Genomic DNA, 16,386 nt, shown 5'->3' on the forward strand with positions numbered 1-16,386 from the left:
AAAAGCATATTTAAGGGGAAAAGCACCCGGTGTAATGGGAAAAACAGGGATTTCTGTGAGCAAACCCCAGATTTAAGGGGAAAAAGCCCAGATTTAATGGAAAACCAGGGATTTCTGGCAGAAGAAGCCATGTTTAAGGCTGAAAACTGCAGATTTATGGGGCAAAACAAGGATTTCTGTGAGAAAAGCCCAGATGTAATGGAAAAACAGAGATTTCTAGGTGAAAAAGCCACATTCAAGGGGAAAAACCTCAAATTTAAGGGGAAAAACAGGGATTTCTGGCAGAAAAAGCCATATTTAATGGGAAAAATTTTACATTATAAGGAAAAACAGGGATTTCTAGGAGAAAAAGCCACGTTTAAGGCTATGAACCCCAGATTGAAAGGGAAATACAGTGATTTCTGTGAGAAAAGCCCAGATTTAATGGAAAAAACAGGGATTTCTGACAGAAAAAGCCACATTTAAGGGAAATACCCCAGATATTGTTGGAAAACCAGGGATTTCTAAGAGAAAACCCCAGATTTATGGGGAAAAACAAGGATTTCTGTGTGAAAACTCCAGATGTAATGGAGAAACAGACATTTCTAGGGGAAAAAGCCACATTGGAGGGGAAATATCCCAGATTTAAGGGGAAAAACAGGGATTTATAGCTGAAATAGCCATATTTAATGGGAAAAACCTCAAATTTAAGGGGAAAAACAGGGATTTCTGGCAGAAAATGCCATATTTAAGGGGAAAAGCCCCAGATTTAATGAGAAAACCAGGATTTTCTTGCAGAAAAAGCCATATTTAAGGGTAAAAACACCAGATTTAATGGGAATAATAGGGATTTCTGCGAGAAAACCCCAGATTTAATGGGAAAACAGGGCTTTCTAAGAGGAAAAGCCATATTTTAGGGTATAAACCCCAGATTTAATAGGAAAAACAGGGATTTCTAGGTGGAAAAGCCATATTGAAGGGTAAAAACCCCAGATTGCAAGGGAAAACCAGGGTTTTCTAGGAGAAAAAGCCACATTTAAGGGAAAATACCCCAGATATTGTTGGAAAAAGAGAGATTTCTAGCAGAAAAAGCCGTATTTAAGGGGAAAAAGCCCAGATTGAATGGAAAACCAGGGATTTCTGGCAGAAGAAGCCATGTTTAAGGGCGAAAACTGCAGATTTATGGGGCAAAACAAGGATTTCTGTGAGAAAAGCCCAGATGTAATGGAAAAAACAGGGATTTTTGGGAGAAAAAGCCATATTTAAGGGGAAAAGCCCCCGATTTAATGAGAAAACCAGGATTTTCTTGCAGAAAAAGCCATATTTAAGGGTAAAAACACCAGATTTAAGGGGAAAAACAGGGATTTCTGGCAGAAAAAGCCATTTTATGGGGAAAAACCCCAGATTTAATGGGAATAATAGGGATTTCTTTGAGAAAACCCCAGATTTAATGGGAAAACAGGGCTTTCTAGGAGGAAAAGCCATATTTTAGGGTAAAAACTCCAGATTTAAGGGGAAAAAAACCCAGGTGGAAAGGGAATAACAGGGATTTCTAGGAGAAAAAGCCACATTTAAGGGGAAATACCCCAGATTTAATGGGAAAAACAGGGATTTCTGGGAGAAAACCCCAGATTTAAGGGGAAAAACAGGGATTTCTAACAGAAAAAGCCATATTTAATGTGAAAAACCCCAGAATTAAGGGGAAAAATAGGGATTTCTGTGAGAAAAGCCCAGATTTAATGGAAAAACAGGGATTTCTTGGAGAAAAAAACATATTTCAGGAGAAAAACCCAAGATTATTGGGAATAAACAGGGATTTCTGGCCGAAAAAAGCCAATTTTAAGGGGAAAAATCCCTGATTTAATGGGAGAAACAGGGATTTCTGTGAGAAAAAGCCACATTTAAGGGGAAATACCCCAGATATTGTTGGAAAAACAGGGATGTCTAGCAGAAAAAGCCATATGTAAGTGGAAAGCCCCATATTTAAGGGGAAAAACAGGGATTTTTTGGGAGAAAAAAGCATATTTAAAGGGAAAAGCCCCCGGTGTAATGGGAAAAACAGGGATTTCTGTGAGCAAACCCCAGATTTAAGGCAAAAAACCCCAGATTGAACAAGAAAAACAGGGATTTCTGTGAGAAAAGCCCAGATTTAATTTAAAAACAGGGATTTCTAGCAGAAAACGCTCTATTTTCGGGGAACAAGCCAAGGATGAAGGATGCTGCGGGCCCTTTCCTCGGCTCCGGCTCCTCTGTGCCCTGTTGCTCGCAGAGAAGGGCTGCCCGCTGGGCACAGGAGCGCCCTCTAGCCGCCGTGCCGTGTCCTCCAGCCCCCTCCTCATCCTGTGCGGTACCCCACTGCCAGCAGCAGCACAGGTGCCATTGTAGAACCTTGCCCATGTCACAGCCGTCACCTTGGTCACTGCCGCCCCACCCGGCGCACTCGTCTCTGAGCGTGCTGGGCAGGTGGCAGCCATGTCCAGCACTAAGAGAGCGAGAGAGCAGGAGCGAGTAGGTATAAGTGGGAAGAGGGAGCCGGGGGCCCCAGAAGCGAAGAGGAGGAGGGGGCCCACCATGACCATCAGGCAGCGGAGGGAGAGGAGGAAGGGAGCCCGGTTCCATCGCGCCCGGGCCAGCGCTGTGAGCGACCATGGGGAGCCCATGGAGGTGGATCCGCCTCCAGAGGAACCCATGGAGGTGGATCCGCCTCCAGAGGAACCCATGGAGGTGGATCCGCCTGCGGCACAGCTGGCCTGGCACCACACCACCGTGCCAGGCCCCGTGTTGGCGCGGTCACAGCTCCGCCATCGCTGGTCCGGGCGCTCGGCTCCTTACCCGCTGCGCGGCCCCCGCCCCCGGCATTAGCTGGGTGGCATTGCTAACATCTGCTCCTCCTCCACCTTGTTGCTCCTCTGCGCTTCTGCGGGCCCCCGGTTCCATCTTCCCCCTGTAGGAGTTAGGTCCCACTTCTGGGCTTTGTTGTTGATTGTAGGGTTAGCTTAGTGTTAGTGTTCAGTTCAGTTTTAGCGTTAGGCATAGGATCCTGTTAGGAGTGTAGAGTTAGGCATAGGTTCCTGTTAGGAGTTGAGAGTTAGGCATAGGTTGCTGTTAGGAGTTGAGAGTTAGGCATAGGTTCCTGTTAGGAGTTTAGAGTTAGGCATAGGTTCCTGTTAGGAGTTTAGAGTTAGGCATAGGTTGCTGCTCCCAAGTGGCAGTAAATGCTGCTCACTCGGTAAGCCCTCCCCGAGTTCTCCTGCAGAGAAATGAGTGCGACTGCCCTGAGAAGGGAGGTTTGAGGACGTCTGCGATGAACTGAATTTCCGTCTTGTGACTTTTCTGTTGCAGAACATCGAGGCATGTGAGTGGCTGAGAAATGGAGTTGGGGCTCAGGGGAGCAATGGAGCAATGGGTGCCTGTGTCACAACCTTCCTGAGCGGCCCTTGCAAGGTAGGTGTGCCTTACTGTGAGCGTGCGCTAAGGCACTGCTGTTCAAACACAGCTGGTGGCACTGTCTGCAGCAGGTCTGCTTTCTGTTAAGCTTTGCCCTTCTTTTATGCCCACCTGTCCTTTTCAGCTCCTGCTCCCCTCGCCTGCAAGTGGAGCAATGCTCAAGTTTGAGGAATCGTTTCCTCGGCAGGCGGTAAAAGACGACGCAGCTGCAAGTTTCGTGTCCTTCATTGTCATTGGGTCAGTAGAGCAAGGAGATGTTCAGAACAGCTCTAAGTGCGCCTGTCACAGCAGCGTGCGTGAGAGAATAACGGCTCCTTCTCCCCTCTTGTAGAAAGCAGCCTCCATGAGAGCAGGAGAGCAGCGGGCTGCCGGCTGTGTGGTGCTGAAGGGCATTTCTCCCAGCTGAGATCCCCGAGCCCACGCTGGCGGAGAACGTGCTGCGCCACGGTCTCTTCTGGGGAGCCGCTTTGCAGCTGCTCTGTGCGCTGGCTGTAATCGTGCCGGTTTCCAGGTGCCATAAGCCAGTAAGTCGTGCTCTCTGAGGCTGATAGAAAGGCACGGGCAATGGGCAGGGAGGGAACAATCTGCAGCTGTGGCCTACGGTGCTGTGCCCCGGCACTGCTGAGAGTGCCGTCGTTTGTCCTGCCCTTCCTTCCGTGTGCGCGTGTTCCTGATGCACGCCAGGAGCCTTGGGGTGCTGCTCATCTGCTGCTGCTGTGCTGTGTGTGCTGCCAGGCAGCGTCCAAGCCGTGTGCAGGCGCTGCCTTGCAGGAGATGGCTTTGGGTTCCAGTTCGTATGGGACTTTGGGGAAGGAGATAGAGGGGAGTTTCTGGCGTGCCCTGATGGCAGGAAGGCGGTTTCCAGTGCTGGCAGCCACAGCTGCCTGACCGTTTGTGCCTTGATTCTGGTAGGACTGGCACAGTCTTGGGACTCGGTCTGGCGAGACAGTGAAGAAAGCCAAGGCAAGAGCTGCTCTGCTGAGGAAGAAAGCCCAGAAGGAGAGCAAAAAGAACCGAGCAGGGCTTGAGCGAGAAGGCCCACAGGACACTCGAGTCAGCTGGAATGCTTCCTCGGAGGTGGCACCAAAGGCAGCGGACTGAGTCAGCGTCCGGTTTTGTGGCATGGCCGTGCTTTCCCTGTCACGGACAGGGCAGCGGAACTGAGGCACCTGGAAGGGAAGGGCTTGTGCTGCATTCCAAGGGCTTGCCAGAGGCAGGTCTTCCTCTATGGCAAGAGATGGAGAGGCTGTGTTCCTTCAGGCTGCGTCTCTTCAGGGCCAGGGCTGGTCTAGTGTGAGATTGAAGTACGGCTAGCCGGGCCTGGAGGGAGAGGAGCTGACGTAGCCACAGGGTCAGGCTTCTCCTTGTGTCTGCCTGGAGGCTGATTGACTCATTGCTAAGCAGAAACCCTGGGCACTGGGGTTTCATTGTGGGCTGTGTTGATAGAAATACAACCCAGAGCCTTTTGCACTGAATAAAAGCAAAACCAACTTTTTCCACACGGTGCTGCCTCTTTCCGTAGCTGGTCAAAAGGTGCCGTGCTTGGGCTGGCAATCGCGGGGCCGTGAACCGGTCGGCTCTCCCCTGAAATTCTGCTGGTTTTCCCCCGTTTCCTTGTTGGTCTTCCCAACGGGTGGCCTTTCAGCCCCCCTGTAGCTGCTGGCCACAGGCTGTGAGCATCCCTTTGCTCTCCAAGGACCAGCTTCCACTATTTCTAAGTGGTCGTTGCATCCTAGGTCTGGGTCTGGGTCTGGATCCAGCGGGGCTGAGTCACCTGCAGCAGCTCCTCTGGGCTGGGTCTGAGCCCAGTGCCCAGGGCTCTGCTGCATGCAGGGCTGAGGGGCTGGGGCAGCCATTGGGGGTGCAGCACATGGGGATGGGGGAGGGCGTGCAGGAGGGGGGGCGTTGGGCTTGAGCCCCGCTGGCGTTTGTCACAGCACAGGGGCTGTGGGGGACGCCGGCAGCGCAGAGCAGGGAAAGCCGGGCTGTGTGTAGGCCAGGGCTTGAAATCTTCCCTCGGCACACAGGGAACTGCTGAGGTTTTCCCCCAAGTCAAAAGGAAGGCAAAAGCCCAACTTGAACTCAGACTGGCCACCGCAGTAAGAAACAAGAAATCCTTTTATAAACCTATCAGTGGTAAGAGAAGAACCAAGGAGAATTTCCACCCTTCTCTTGATGCAGCGGGGAATGTGACCACTGAGGATAAGCAGAAGGCTGAGGTCCTCAATGCCTTCTTTACACCTGCCTGTAAAAGGCAGATCAGTTATCATCAGGGCACTTTATGCCCCAATCTGAAGTCTGGGATGTTTGCAAGGCTTTGTCCCCAGCAGAAATAGCACTTTTGCTGGGAGCTGTTTTGCTGCAGGACCAAACATCGTGCAGGACTGGTGATGTTTACCAGATACGCTTCCTAAAGAATAAGCATAGGCCGGAATTTTAGAGGGTAAGCATTGCAGAAGAAGCGTGGCCGATAAACGGAAGCTTTGCAGGTGATTGAGGTCTCAGGATGCAATAAGCATTAAAAGAAACTAGGGATGACTTTTTTTTCACTCAGAAGGTGGTGAGGTACTGGAACAGGCTGCCTGGAGAAGCTCTGGATGCCTCTGGTGCTGATCATCCTGATCTAATGGGTGGCCCATAGCAGGGGGATTGGAACTGAATGGTCTTTAAGTTCCTTTCCAATTCAAGGAATTCACCATTCTATGATGTTCAGTGTCAGAATTCATGCAGTTAGTACTTGCCTATGTGAAAACAGAGTCTGCACCCTTTCAATAGAGACCTTTTTGTCTGAGAACCAGTGGAATTAGGGGGATAGGGGATAATTTTAAAAAATCCTGTTTGAAATCATAATTTGGGACTCTCCTCGCTTTGCCCTCACTTTCTAGAGCATTTCTGAGCAAACTGGGTACTTCTCCCCCATTTCTGCTGCTGCTTTCAATAACTCAGGAAGCCAGCACTCTCTTTCCTTGCAAGGGAGGGATGTAGGGCTGACTCAGTTTCTGTACAGGACGCTGAGAATGAAGATGCTCTGTAGATGATCATTAGTAATGTAAGGCTGTCCTCTTCCTGGCAAAGCCATTGGCACTGAGTCTGCTAGGAGTGCAGCAGCACCGCAGTGCCAGGCAGAGCTCCCATTCCCTTCTTCCCTCCCCACCATCATGAGCTCCTCAACAAATTTTCCACTGTTTCCTTAGAAATCAGTAAAACAAAAGCCTGAGGCTGAAGAAGCTCCACCTGGGGAAGTCAAGGTCGAGGAAACCCCTGCTGCTGCTGCTGTGGGAAAGGAGGCCATCCCTGCTGAGCCAGGTGAGCCAACAGAGCAGGCTGCGCTGAGTGATCTGTCCCCCGTGTCCATCTCCTGTTTCTGTACCAACTTGCCATTGCCAGCAGACTTTTATGAGGCAATGGAAATATTTGTTTACCTCTCCTGTTAAAAAAAAAAAGAGCAACATGCTGTAGCAAGCATGCATGCTTTGCTAGAGTAAAAATAATTATATTTTGCAGTTGAAGCTTGTGGGATTTTTTTCTTTTTAAAACCCTCTACAGTCTGTTTTAAAATTAATGTAGAAATCAGGTCTTCCCAGCATGGTTTGGCAGCTTGAAAGAAGAATTAATCCTGTATGTATAAAAGAAAAGGTGGTGTCACACTGCAGTTTTAGCAGGATGAAGCTGTGAGGGGTTTGCATGGTAACGCTGCTGTCAGCAGCTGCCTTGCCCTGGCATCTGGGCAGGTCTGGGTCTTATGAGGTGACTGCAGGAAGATGAGCTTAGAAAACACGAGTGAAGTGAAGTGTGGATTAACTCAGCATCCTTTTATTAAACAAGATGACATGCAAGCATTTCAGATGAAACGTGCAGGAATGTTGGTGTGGCAGGTGTGTGGAGGCAGTGAGCTGGAGGCTGAGCACTGAGGTCTGATCACAAGTGCTGAAGATGGCGATCTGCTCTACCTGCACTCACACAGATCTGCATGGCTTGTCTTCACCCTTACAGGGCTTTTGAAAACTCTGACATATGTATGTTTGCAGAGCAGCCTCAACATTTATTAGCGAAAGAGATTTCTGTAAGGGGGCTTAGATTTACTTTTCCTCTGAAAAGCATCTTTAGAAATATCCTGCAATCTGCAGGAAGCCAAGGCTGAGCAGAAGAGAAAAGCACTTCCAAGTCTTCCAAACGAGACATGAATTACAGCCATTTTGAGTGTTTGTTGACCTAAACTGGACCTGAACCTCTTGATGCAGGCTGAGCAATAGCCAGAACTGAATCCAAGCTCAAGCAGAAGGGATGTTGCTGAATCCCAAAATGCTACAGTAGAATTGGAAACCAGCAGGAGCACAACTGTCCCACAGAGTTTAGGAAATTGTACGTTTTTTCCTCTTGCAAACCTGGAACTCGTGCAGTTTTGCAGCTTCTGTAGGAAAGGACCTTGTGTTAGATCCCATCTGTGCTGTAAGAAGTATTGTTTGGGGTGGAGAGCATCACTGTTCAGAGCAATTGATCCCTTGGGCATCTTCATGGGTGCCAGATTTAGAGCCACTGACAATGTCTGCTGTTTTAACTGTCAGGCACCCACTGCATGTACAGCTGAGTGTGGACCTGGAGGAAAGTGATTCTGCAAAACCTGGTGAGCTTTGTGACCCACCTCTTTGAACAATCCCCTGCCGTGTGTTTCAGCCCAACGTGTGTGGAAGAAGTGTTCCACAAAGTTTTCCTGCAAACTGGTGAGTTGCAGGGGCAGCAGCAGGTTATGATGGGAACATTCTGAGTCTTGGGTGGGAGAAATGTGAGGTAGCTGGAAAACTGTAAGGTCAGCAATGTTCTGGGCTGTTGCTTAATAAAAACATTCATCCAGTATGGTGCTGTTATGAGAATACTGATAGCAAAGGTACATCAATTGACACTAGCTCTTCCAGTGTGGTGATCATTATGTAATTAACAGGCTTTATTTCTCGTGGTTTTTTGCTGTTTTTGTTCTGTTGTTATCTTATAGCTACCTTTATTTCAGATATATAGCAGCGAGAATCTTTCCACTCCCTGAATGCTGTCCCATTTGGTTCCCACCATTCATTTCATCGCATCCCATACCTGCCATTCTTCCACTGAGCTTGATTAATGCCAATTTCCCTGCAGTCATTCCCTCAGCATGAGTAAGATGGTGACCATATTTCCTCTTTGTACAGGAGAGTATCGGGGCAGGGGACAAGGAGACACCTGGAATTGCTGAGGAAGAGAGCGGGGTACGTATGAGCGGCCTCAGGAATGTGGTTGTGCTTCAATATCTTCAAGAGGAGCGTGGCAAAAATATGTATATGTCATCTGCATGTAATCAGTGTGCAGACAATACAGTGTGACTGTGACCCAGCTGTGGTACCAGAACATTTCTCATTCAATGCAAGACCTACCTTAGAAACTGCCTGTTGCAGCAGTACAGGCTGATAAATATTTGGGGACAGAAAACAATCAGATCCATGAACAGAAAGTGGCATAATGCTGTTTCTACTGACATTTGTGGTAAAGAGAGAATATGCTGCATAGATTCACAGCAGCTTTCACATTTCCCTTGAATTTGTTTGTTTAGCCTTCCTCTAAACATCTTTAAAAAGGAAAAGGAATTTTGATTCATCATTTGTTTTTCCTTGCACAGCTGAAAATAATCATGCCACAAGTTTGTTTTCTAAAATACAAATCTGGCATTGAATTAGGTAAATTACAAAGCAACTGAAAAACTTTTCGACAGAGACTAATGACAAATGATTCAGTCACATCAAATCTGCTTGGGTCTTTATTTACATTTCTTTCTTCTTTAAAATCGGCCTAGCTCTAGGCTAACATTTTCTGATACCTGATGACATCTGCATATTTCTGACCTTTATCTAGCTGTAGAGTATATTTGCTTCAGCTCACATAGCCCAAGGTGCACATCTCTGTTCAAAAGGAGTCTAACTAATGCTCTTGAAGGCAGTCCAGGTCCAGAGATGGCAGACAGCAGCTGGAGCAGACTTGCAGCCTGTTCCCAAGAGCAGACTTTCAGTAGCACAGGGGACCTCCGGACAGTTTGCCAAGCTTCAACTCGCCTTGAACCTGCAGGGAGTTTCTCACCCCACGCAGCTTGGAGGCAAATCAGCCCTGAGAATGCAGTCCCATAAGTGTTCCAGAGAGCAGTGGAAGGAGGCCGTTGTATAGGCGTGAGAAAGAAGAGGCAGTGAGAACACATGAGCCTTGAGAAATTCTTCCTACACTAGCAATACCCATCTGAAACTCTACTGCATGTTGACAGGAAGGTTTTGCAAATGTCCCTCTCCTGCCTGTAAATCAGCTTTGTCGTGCAAGCCTACCCCTGTGCTCCCTACATGGTGCTTCAGGTATAGGATGGCAGCCTCCAGTGCTGCTTTCCCCCTTGGGTCAGGAGAAACCCCAGTGAAACCAAAGCCAGGGGCCAGCAGCACCTAAGGAGATTGCAGAGTACAGGATATCTCCAGCTGATATCCACAGCTCATGTCCTGAAAGGTTTCTCCTTTTATCCTGCAGGTGGTGATGCTGTATATGGGGCAGTGGAATGGAAGACAGTGTGGTGGTGGCAGCAGGAGCTGGTGAGGGTGCTGCTCCCACGGAACAGGAGGCTGCTGCTGGAGGTGACAAACCTCAGGGAGAAGAAAAGGAGATTGATGTTTCTCAGGTACCTCACGTTGTTGTGTGGGGAACATTAGAGGAATCCAGCCAGATCCAGCAGCTCCAGCACAGGCGAGGCTGATGCAGCTCCATGCCCCAGGGTCCAGCAAGCAGTGAGGATGAGCATGTATTCTCAGTCAGTGCACACACAGAGCACACACACGCATATTTGTACACACACAGACAGCCATGGGAATCAAAGACAGGCACACGGGGTACTCACACAAGCACAAGCATTACCAGAGGCCTCATCACTTTCACATCTGGCTGAGCAGGTAGTGTTCTACTAGTGAGAATACATATATTCGTATGTACATGCTGACGTCACTCAAGTCCACTCACCTGAGTGTCTCCAGTGGCTGGCACCTGGATCTCTCCTGTAGCTTTCCTGTGTTTTAGTAATGGTAATGAGTGGTTTATTTGACTGGGTGTTTGTAGAGACAAGAGCTTTTGTGTGCTTTTACTGGAGGTGGAGTCATAATCAGCAGCGATTATCAGCATTCCTGTAACGTCAATCAGATCAGCACCTGAGTTTTCTGAACTTTGCTTACTTTGTCTAGCAATTATGAGTTCCCTTGTGCCTTACTGCAACGAAGGCCTTTAGCTTCCCTCAATTTTCATAAGCCTACAAGCAAAAAAGCAATATAGAATGGATAAATGTAGTCTCACAATAATAAGCATTCTGGCTAGGAAACAGCTTTGTTTGAATTTTCGTTAGGCATCTCAATGAAATGCTTACACAGATTTTTGCTGGAGAGGGAGATGCACTCTTTTTCCTGTTCAATTGGTCTCAGATAATCTTTAAGACAAGGACAATCTTTAACCGAAAGCCTTCAGTAAGTGTAAAATGTGTCAGGACATTAAAATGAAAGGAAGGCGTTCCAGTTCCTTTGGTTGAGACACACAGAGGCGCACTTGTGAGGGTGGTGCAGTGTGCAGACCAGAACTGGATGGGAGGTGATTTCTGCAGGATGCAACAGGCTCTCTGTGGTGGAAAGCAGCTGGACGATGAGTTGGCTTGTGCCAGAGAGGTGTTTTTGTTTTTTGTAGGACTAAATGAAGTCAGTTTCTGGTTGCATCCAAATACGTAATGTGTTTAAAAGATGGATGGCGTGCTCTGATGGAGTGTGATTTTGTTGTTTGTTTTGCCTTTTCTAAAGAAAGCCCAAATACTGTGAGGCTTGTAGAGCAGGGCTGAGGTGAAAGTAAGAGACTTCCCTCAGGTGCAGCGCTTGGAAGAAGTGAAAGAACAATGGGAAACCACTGCCTTAAATTAACCTACTGAGAAAAAATGCTGGCAAGTAGGAAAAGTCACGCAGACAGTGGGACTGAATACAGTTTGTGCTCCAGATGCAGGGCAGCTGTTGGAAAGCAGTTCAGCAGAGGGTTCCAAGATGATGAGGTGTGTGGAGCAGGTGAGAAAGGAGAGAGACCTTGACAAGGTGCCGTGTAACGTGCTGCACAGCGTAAAGGCTCTGACTGGCTGTGCGTTGTTGCCTGAGCAGCCTTTGGAGTGAAGTCTCTGTTTCTGGAAGTAGAATAACTCCCTTGAACAGCAGGTCACGGTGAGATCCCACTTTGTGGCTTACAGCTGCTGTTAGTTCCCACCAGCTGGGAGCTGATAACTGATTTCCTTGTTGATGGCAGTCGTTCAGTTCAGTGGGATGAAGTATTTGTGCTACGGACGTGAGCGTTTCAGTGCTGCACGTTGCGAGTGCTGGCACAACAGGCAAATACTTGCAAGGTAGCTGAATGAGCAGTTGAGAAACGTTTGCAAATCTAGTTGCTGTATTAGATGGATAATATTCATCTGAATTGCTGGAACACTTTCTGGAGAGCAGCTAAATTTGGACCTGCTCCAATGCTTTTCTGCTACACTGTGCACAGAGAAAGGGAATGGAGCAGGTCAGAGAGAGCGGTTCTCAATCAAACAGCTGCAGGGATTTGCTACCAGCCAGGGAGAGGATTTCAGAGGAACTCGTTGTCCTGCCTGCTCTGCCTGCCCTCAGAACAGGGTCGAGGATACGAAAAGTGAGCTCCACTGGGAAAATGACTGCTTGGTGCTGCTGAGAGACAGAAGAGCCACTGAACGGCGTGCCTTTGGCAGTGTTTGTGCAGTTGGATAAGGTAGTGTTACATCTTCCATAAGGTGAAAATGTCACTGCTTTTGCACTTGGTGGCAGCAGTGCTTTAAGAAAATGCACACCCATACATAGGTGTGGAATGGGTGCAGCTTTAAAAGAAGCTGGTAGGTGGGCAGCTTGAAAGCCTTGGCGTTTGAGAGCAATCTGGGCTTTAGAGAGTTCTGTTTTTTGTGCTTGGAAGTGATTCCAGATGCTGCTCAGAGTGCTGCTGTCCTTTTGGTTCTGGTAGTTGAGGTCCTGCACAGTGGCAGCTCCAAAGCAAGAAATGGCGCTCGGTGAGACTTTTTTCCCTGCTTTTTGCACTCCACGTTTGCATTTCTGAACGAGGGGCTGCATGGTTTACAAACACGATGGCTGAACAATTTGTGAAGTTCTGAGCGCGTCCTTAAAAAGAATGGTACTGTTGTACATTCAGATACGGGATTGTCTTTCAAAGCAAATTAATTGCAGCTTTCTTTAACATAACTAGCAGTAGGACCCTTTTTCCAGCATTCAGCAGAACTTTCCCAGCGATAAATCAGACTGCATAAAAATAAATAGAATCTTTAAAGTGCCACCGGTGCACAAACAGCGTGGTGCATGCCTTTCACATTTCTGTTTCACAGCACGGAGGTATCAGAACTCTGTTTGCTTTGTTGAGAAGATACCAAAAGAAAACAGTTGCAGTGTTTGAAGATTGATTTGGGATGATGTCCATACAACTTGGTGGGATAGAAGTGACCACATGCAACCTGCAGTGAGCACCAAGCCACCTTGATGGGTTTCCAGTTCTGCGAGTATGTTAAGTGTTTGTACAATGTGCAGCATGCTCAGATGAGCCCTGGAATAGCTGAGTTGATCTGTAAGAAGGCAGGAGAACTCACAGCTCACTTAGCTGAGTAGCCTGGAGTCTTCCTGTAGAAGTCTTATATAGTTCCGTTTCCTTTCTTTGCTCAGAAAAGTGCTTCCCTGCTTGGGTATGGAATGCCCAATAATAGTGATAAGAGCTTGTGTGGTTTTAGTCCCACCTAACAGGGCTTTTGGGGTTCCTGAAGGATCCGCTGTAAGGATCACGTAAGTGCTCTGCAACATAGCTACAGCACTTACTGCTGTGTGCAGGATTACATTTCATGTGCAGCGTTGTCTTAAAAAGCCTGATGGAAGCACACCAAAGAGGAAAGGCTTCACTTTTGACAGTAACATTCAAGCAGCAGCAGCACTTCCTAGGGCCAAGGGAAAGCGAGGTGATGGTTGTGCAGACTGCACATCCCCAAGGCTTTGTGCATGAGGGTCATTCGCTTCAGGTTGTTGTGGCACGGTATGAATTGTCACGTGTACCACACCTGGATGGGGCAAAGGTACATTTGACATTGATGCTGAGGTCAGTGGGTGATTCGACTGGATCTGTTACGCCTTGTGGTTTAACTAGGCCTGCCTCCTACCTCCTGGGTGTTTATAAGAATGTAATTTTGAAGGCGTTGGTCTGAAATGAAACCTCTGTTTTGTTGCTTATGGCCTCTGTGTTTGACCTGCCAATCCACTGGATTACCTCAGTGCTTTAGACAGGAAGGTGTAGATGCGTTGAACTGTGCTCAGTGGGGTACAGATGTATCAGACTGCTGCACTGCTAGGTGTAACTGCACAGTGCCGAGTGAATGAAGTGAAGAGCTTGAAAAGTTGGATCGCCGAGGTCCGCGGCTCGGAGCTGTCTCTGTCTCTGGCAGAACCGCCACGACTTTTAGCGAGGTACGGGGGGATTTAATCGCTTTCCTCATCGAGGATTCCCGCAGCAACCGTGCGGACACCGCTCTCAGTCGGGCTAGTCTCGCGAGAGCAGCTGACGCAGCGCGGGCGTTGCCTAGGCAGCGGCGGGAGATTTAAATGGGCGCAAACCGGAAGCGGCCCTTGATCGCCGTTACAAAAAGCCCTTGAGAGGCTCAGCAGAGGAGGTAGTACAGCTCTCTCCCAGGCTGCCTTAAGGTGGTGCTTTTGTAAGGTACCCCTGTCTGCACTCCCCTGCACGGAGTCTTGTTATTGCTATTGGTGGTAAGTGCCAGGGCACTTAGTGAACCCGGCAATAGTGTGAGGGTAGGGGGCAATAGTGTGAGGGTAGGGGGCAGCAGGGCAGGGCTGATCACTTGCACCCCTATAGGACTTTCTTGTTCAGTTAGTGAGCCTGCTGGTAGCCATGGGTGCACCCCGGCAGAAGGCTTCAAACACAAAAACTGTGAAGAGCCATGCAGAGGTCCCAAGCACGCGCAGCAGAAAGACAGTAGCCAAGAAGACGGTCCAGAGCCAGACTGAGGTCTGGTGCATGCATAGAGAGGAGAACAATGGTATGAAGAGTGTGGCGACTCAGACAGAGATAACATCACGAGATGCTAGTGCGCAGGTCACTGGCTGTGAGGAGTGCCACAGCCTGGCCTTTGCAATGCCACATGAAGGAGGCAGCACTTGTACAAAGTGCGAGCAATTGAATGACTTGCTCAGCCTTGTGATTAGCCTGAAGGAGGAAGTGGAGAGGCTGAGGACTATAAAAGAGTGTGAGAGGGAGATTGACTGGTGGTGTCAGTCCCTCTCAACCTCAGGTTCTCGGCACACAGACGAGGCTCCTCGCGGAGCACGTCAGCCCCTGCCACCTTACAAACACCTGGTAAAGGGGAACCAGCCAGCTGACAGCGTTTCAGCGAGCCCCCTGTCCTCTCTTCCCCCTAACAGCAATTTGAGAAGGGAGGAGGAGTGGAAACGGGTACCTGCTCGGCGGAGGGGGCATCCCCCATCCCGACCATCCCCGGCTCCCCAGGTGCCTCTGCGTAACAGGTTTGAGGCCCTGGAAGTTGAGGGGGGGGACGAGTGAGAGTGCGGAGACAGGTTCACCCATGAGGTTGCCTCAGGCGAAGCGGTTGCCCCCAACCCTCAAGACTGCTTCTACCTGTAAGGACAGGAGGGTGATTGTCATAGGCGACTCCCTTCTGCAAGGAACAGAAGGCCCTATATGCCGGCCCGACCCTACCCGCAGAGAGGTGTGCTGCCTTCCTGGAGCACGGGTCAGGGACATTTCAAAGAAAATTCCTGGGTTGATTCAGCCTTCAGATTATTACCCGCTTTTAATAATTCAGGCTGGCGGCGAGGAAGTTGATAAGGAAAGCCTGAGGTCTATCAAGAAAGACTTTAGGGGAATGGGGCGAATACTTGAAAGAGCTGGGGTGCAGGTGGTCTTTTCTTCTATGCCCGTGGTGTCAGGGAAAGGTGCAGAGAGGATCCAAAATACCCAACTCTTCAATAGATGGCTTAAGAGCTGGTGCAGGCGCAAGAATTTCGGCTTTTTTGACCATGGGGCAATTTACACTGCACCTGGCATGATGGCTGCTGATGCATGCAGCCTGTCCCTGAGGGGTAAGAGGATCTTAGCTGAAGAATTAGCGGGACTCATTGACAGGTCTTTAAACTAGGAATGAAGGGGGAAGGGGACACAATAAGGGCTACTGGGGTTGAACGGGTCATTCGAGGGCTTATACCAAACTCCATGGGCAATGACGGCAGAGTGCATAGGGAAGGACTAGGGCAGGGGGATGCTGGGGATGCTGCTGTTCTAGGGGATCCTAGATCCCTTATAAAGGTGGCGAGACAGATAGCCCGGCTGAAGTGCCTTTATACCAACGCACGCAGCCTGAGTAACAAGCAGGAGGAACTGGAAACTGTGATGCACTCGGGAAGTTATGACCTTGTTGCTATCACAGAAACATGGTGGGATGACTCCCACAATTGGGATACTGCCATCGACGGCTATAGACTCTTTAGGAGAGATAGGCAAGGTAGGAGGGGTGGGGGAGTTGCTCTCTATGTCAGAGATTGGATAAACTGTGAGGAGCTCCCTACGAGAAGCAGTCAGGAACAGGTTGAGAGCCTGTGGGTTAGGATTAGAGATGGGACAAATATAGGTCAGCTGGTGTTAGGGGTATACTACAGACCACCTGATCAAGGGGAGGCTGTCGACGAGGCTTTCTTGCTCCAGATGCGTGAGATGTCTGGCTCACGGGCTCTTGTCCTGGTGGGGGACTTCAACCATCCGGACATCTGCTGGGAAAACCACACGGCGAGCTGCAAGAGCTCCAGAAGGCTCTTGGAATCCGTTGATGATGGCTTTCTGGTTCAGGTATTGGACAGA

The 16,386-nt window shown here is 49.0% G+C and overlaps 1 protein-coding gene across 1 annotated transcript in view; it reads left to right on the plus strand.

Annotated features, from left to right (window-relative positions):
* The window catches only part of LOC125702693 (uncharacterized), a 166,647-nt gene that overhangs the window by 1,195 nt on the left and 149,066 nt on the right, over positions 1–16,386 (plus strand). The window contains exons 2-8 of the mRNA XM_048966303.1: positions 3,322–3,423; positions 3,551–3,663; positions 3,758–3,950; positions 6,621–6,732; positions 7,992–8,147; positions 8,607–8,663; positions 9,955–10,102. Of these exons, the coding sequence (XP_048822260.1) occupies positions 9,983–10,102 (120 nt within the window). The 5' untranslated portion in view covers positions 3,322–3,423; positions 3,551–3,663; positions 3,758–3,950; ... (2 more) ...; positions 8,607–8,663; positions 9,955–9,982. The remainder of the gene's footprint in view (positions 1–3,321; positions 3,424–3,550; positions 3,664–3,757; positions 3,951–6,620; positions 6,733–7,991; positions 8,148–8,606; positions 8,664–9,954; positions 10,103–16,386) is intronic.

Source organism: Lagopus muta, chromosome 19, assembly GCF_023343835.1.
Source record: "Lagopus muta isolate bLagMut1 chromosome 19, bLagMut1 primary, whole genome shotgun sequence".
Classification (NCBI taxonomy): Eukaryota; Metazoa; Chordata; class Aves; order Galliformes; family Phasianidae; genus Lagopus; species Lagopus muta.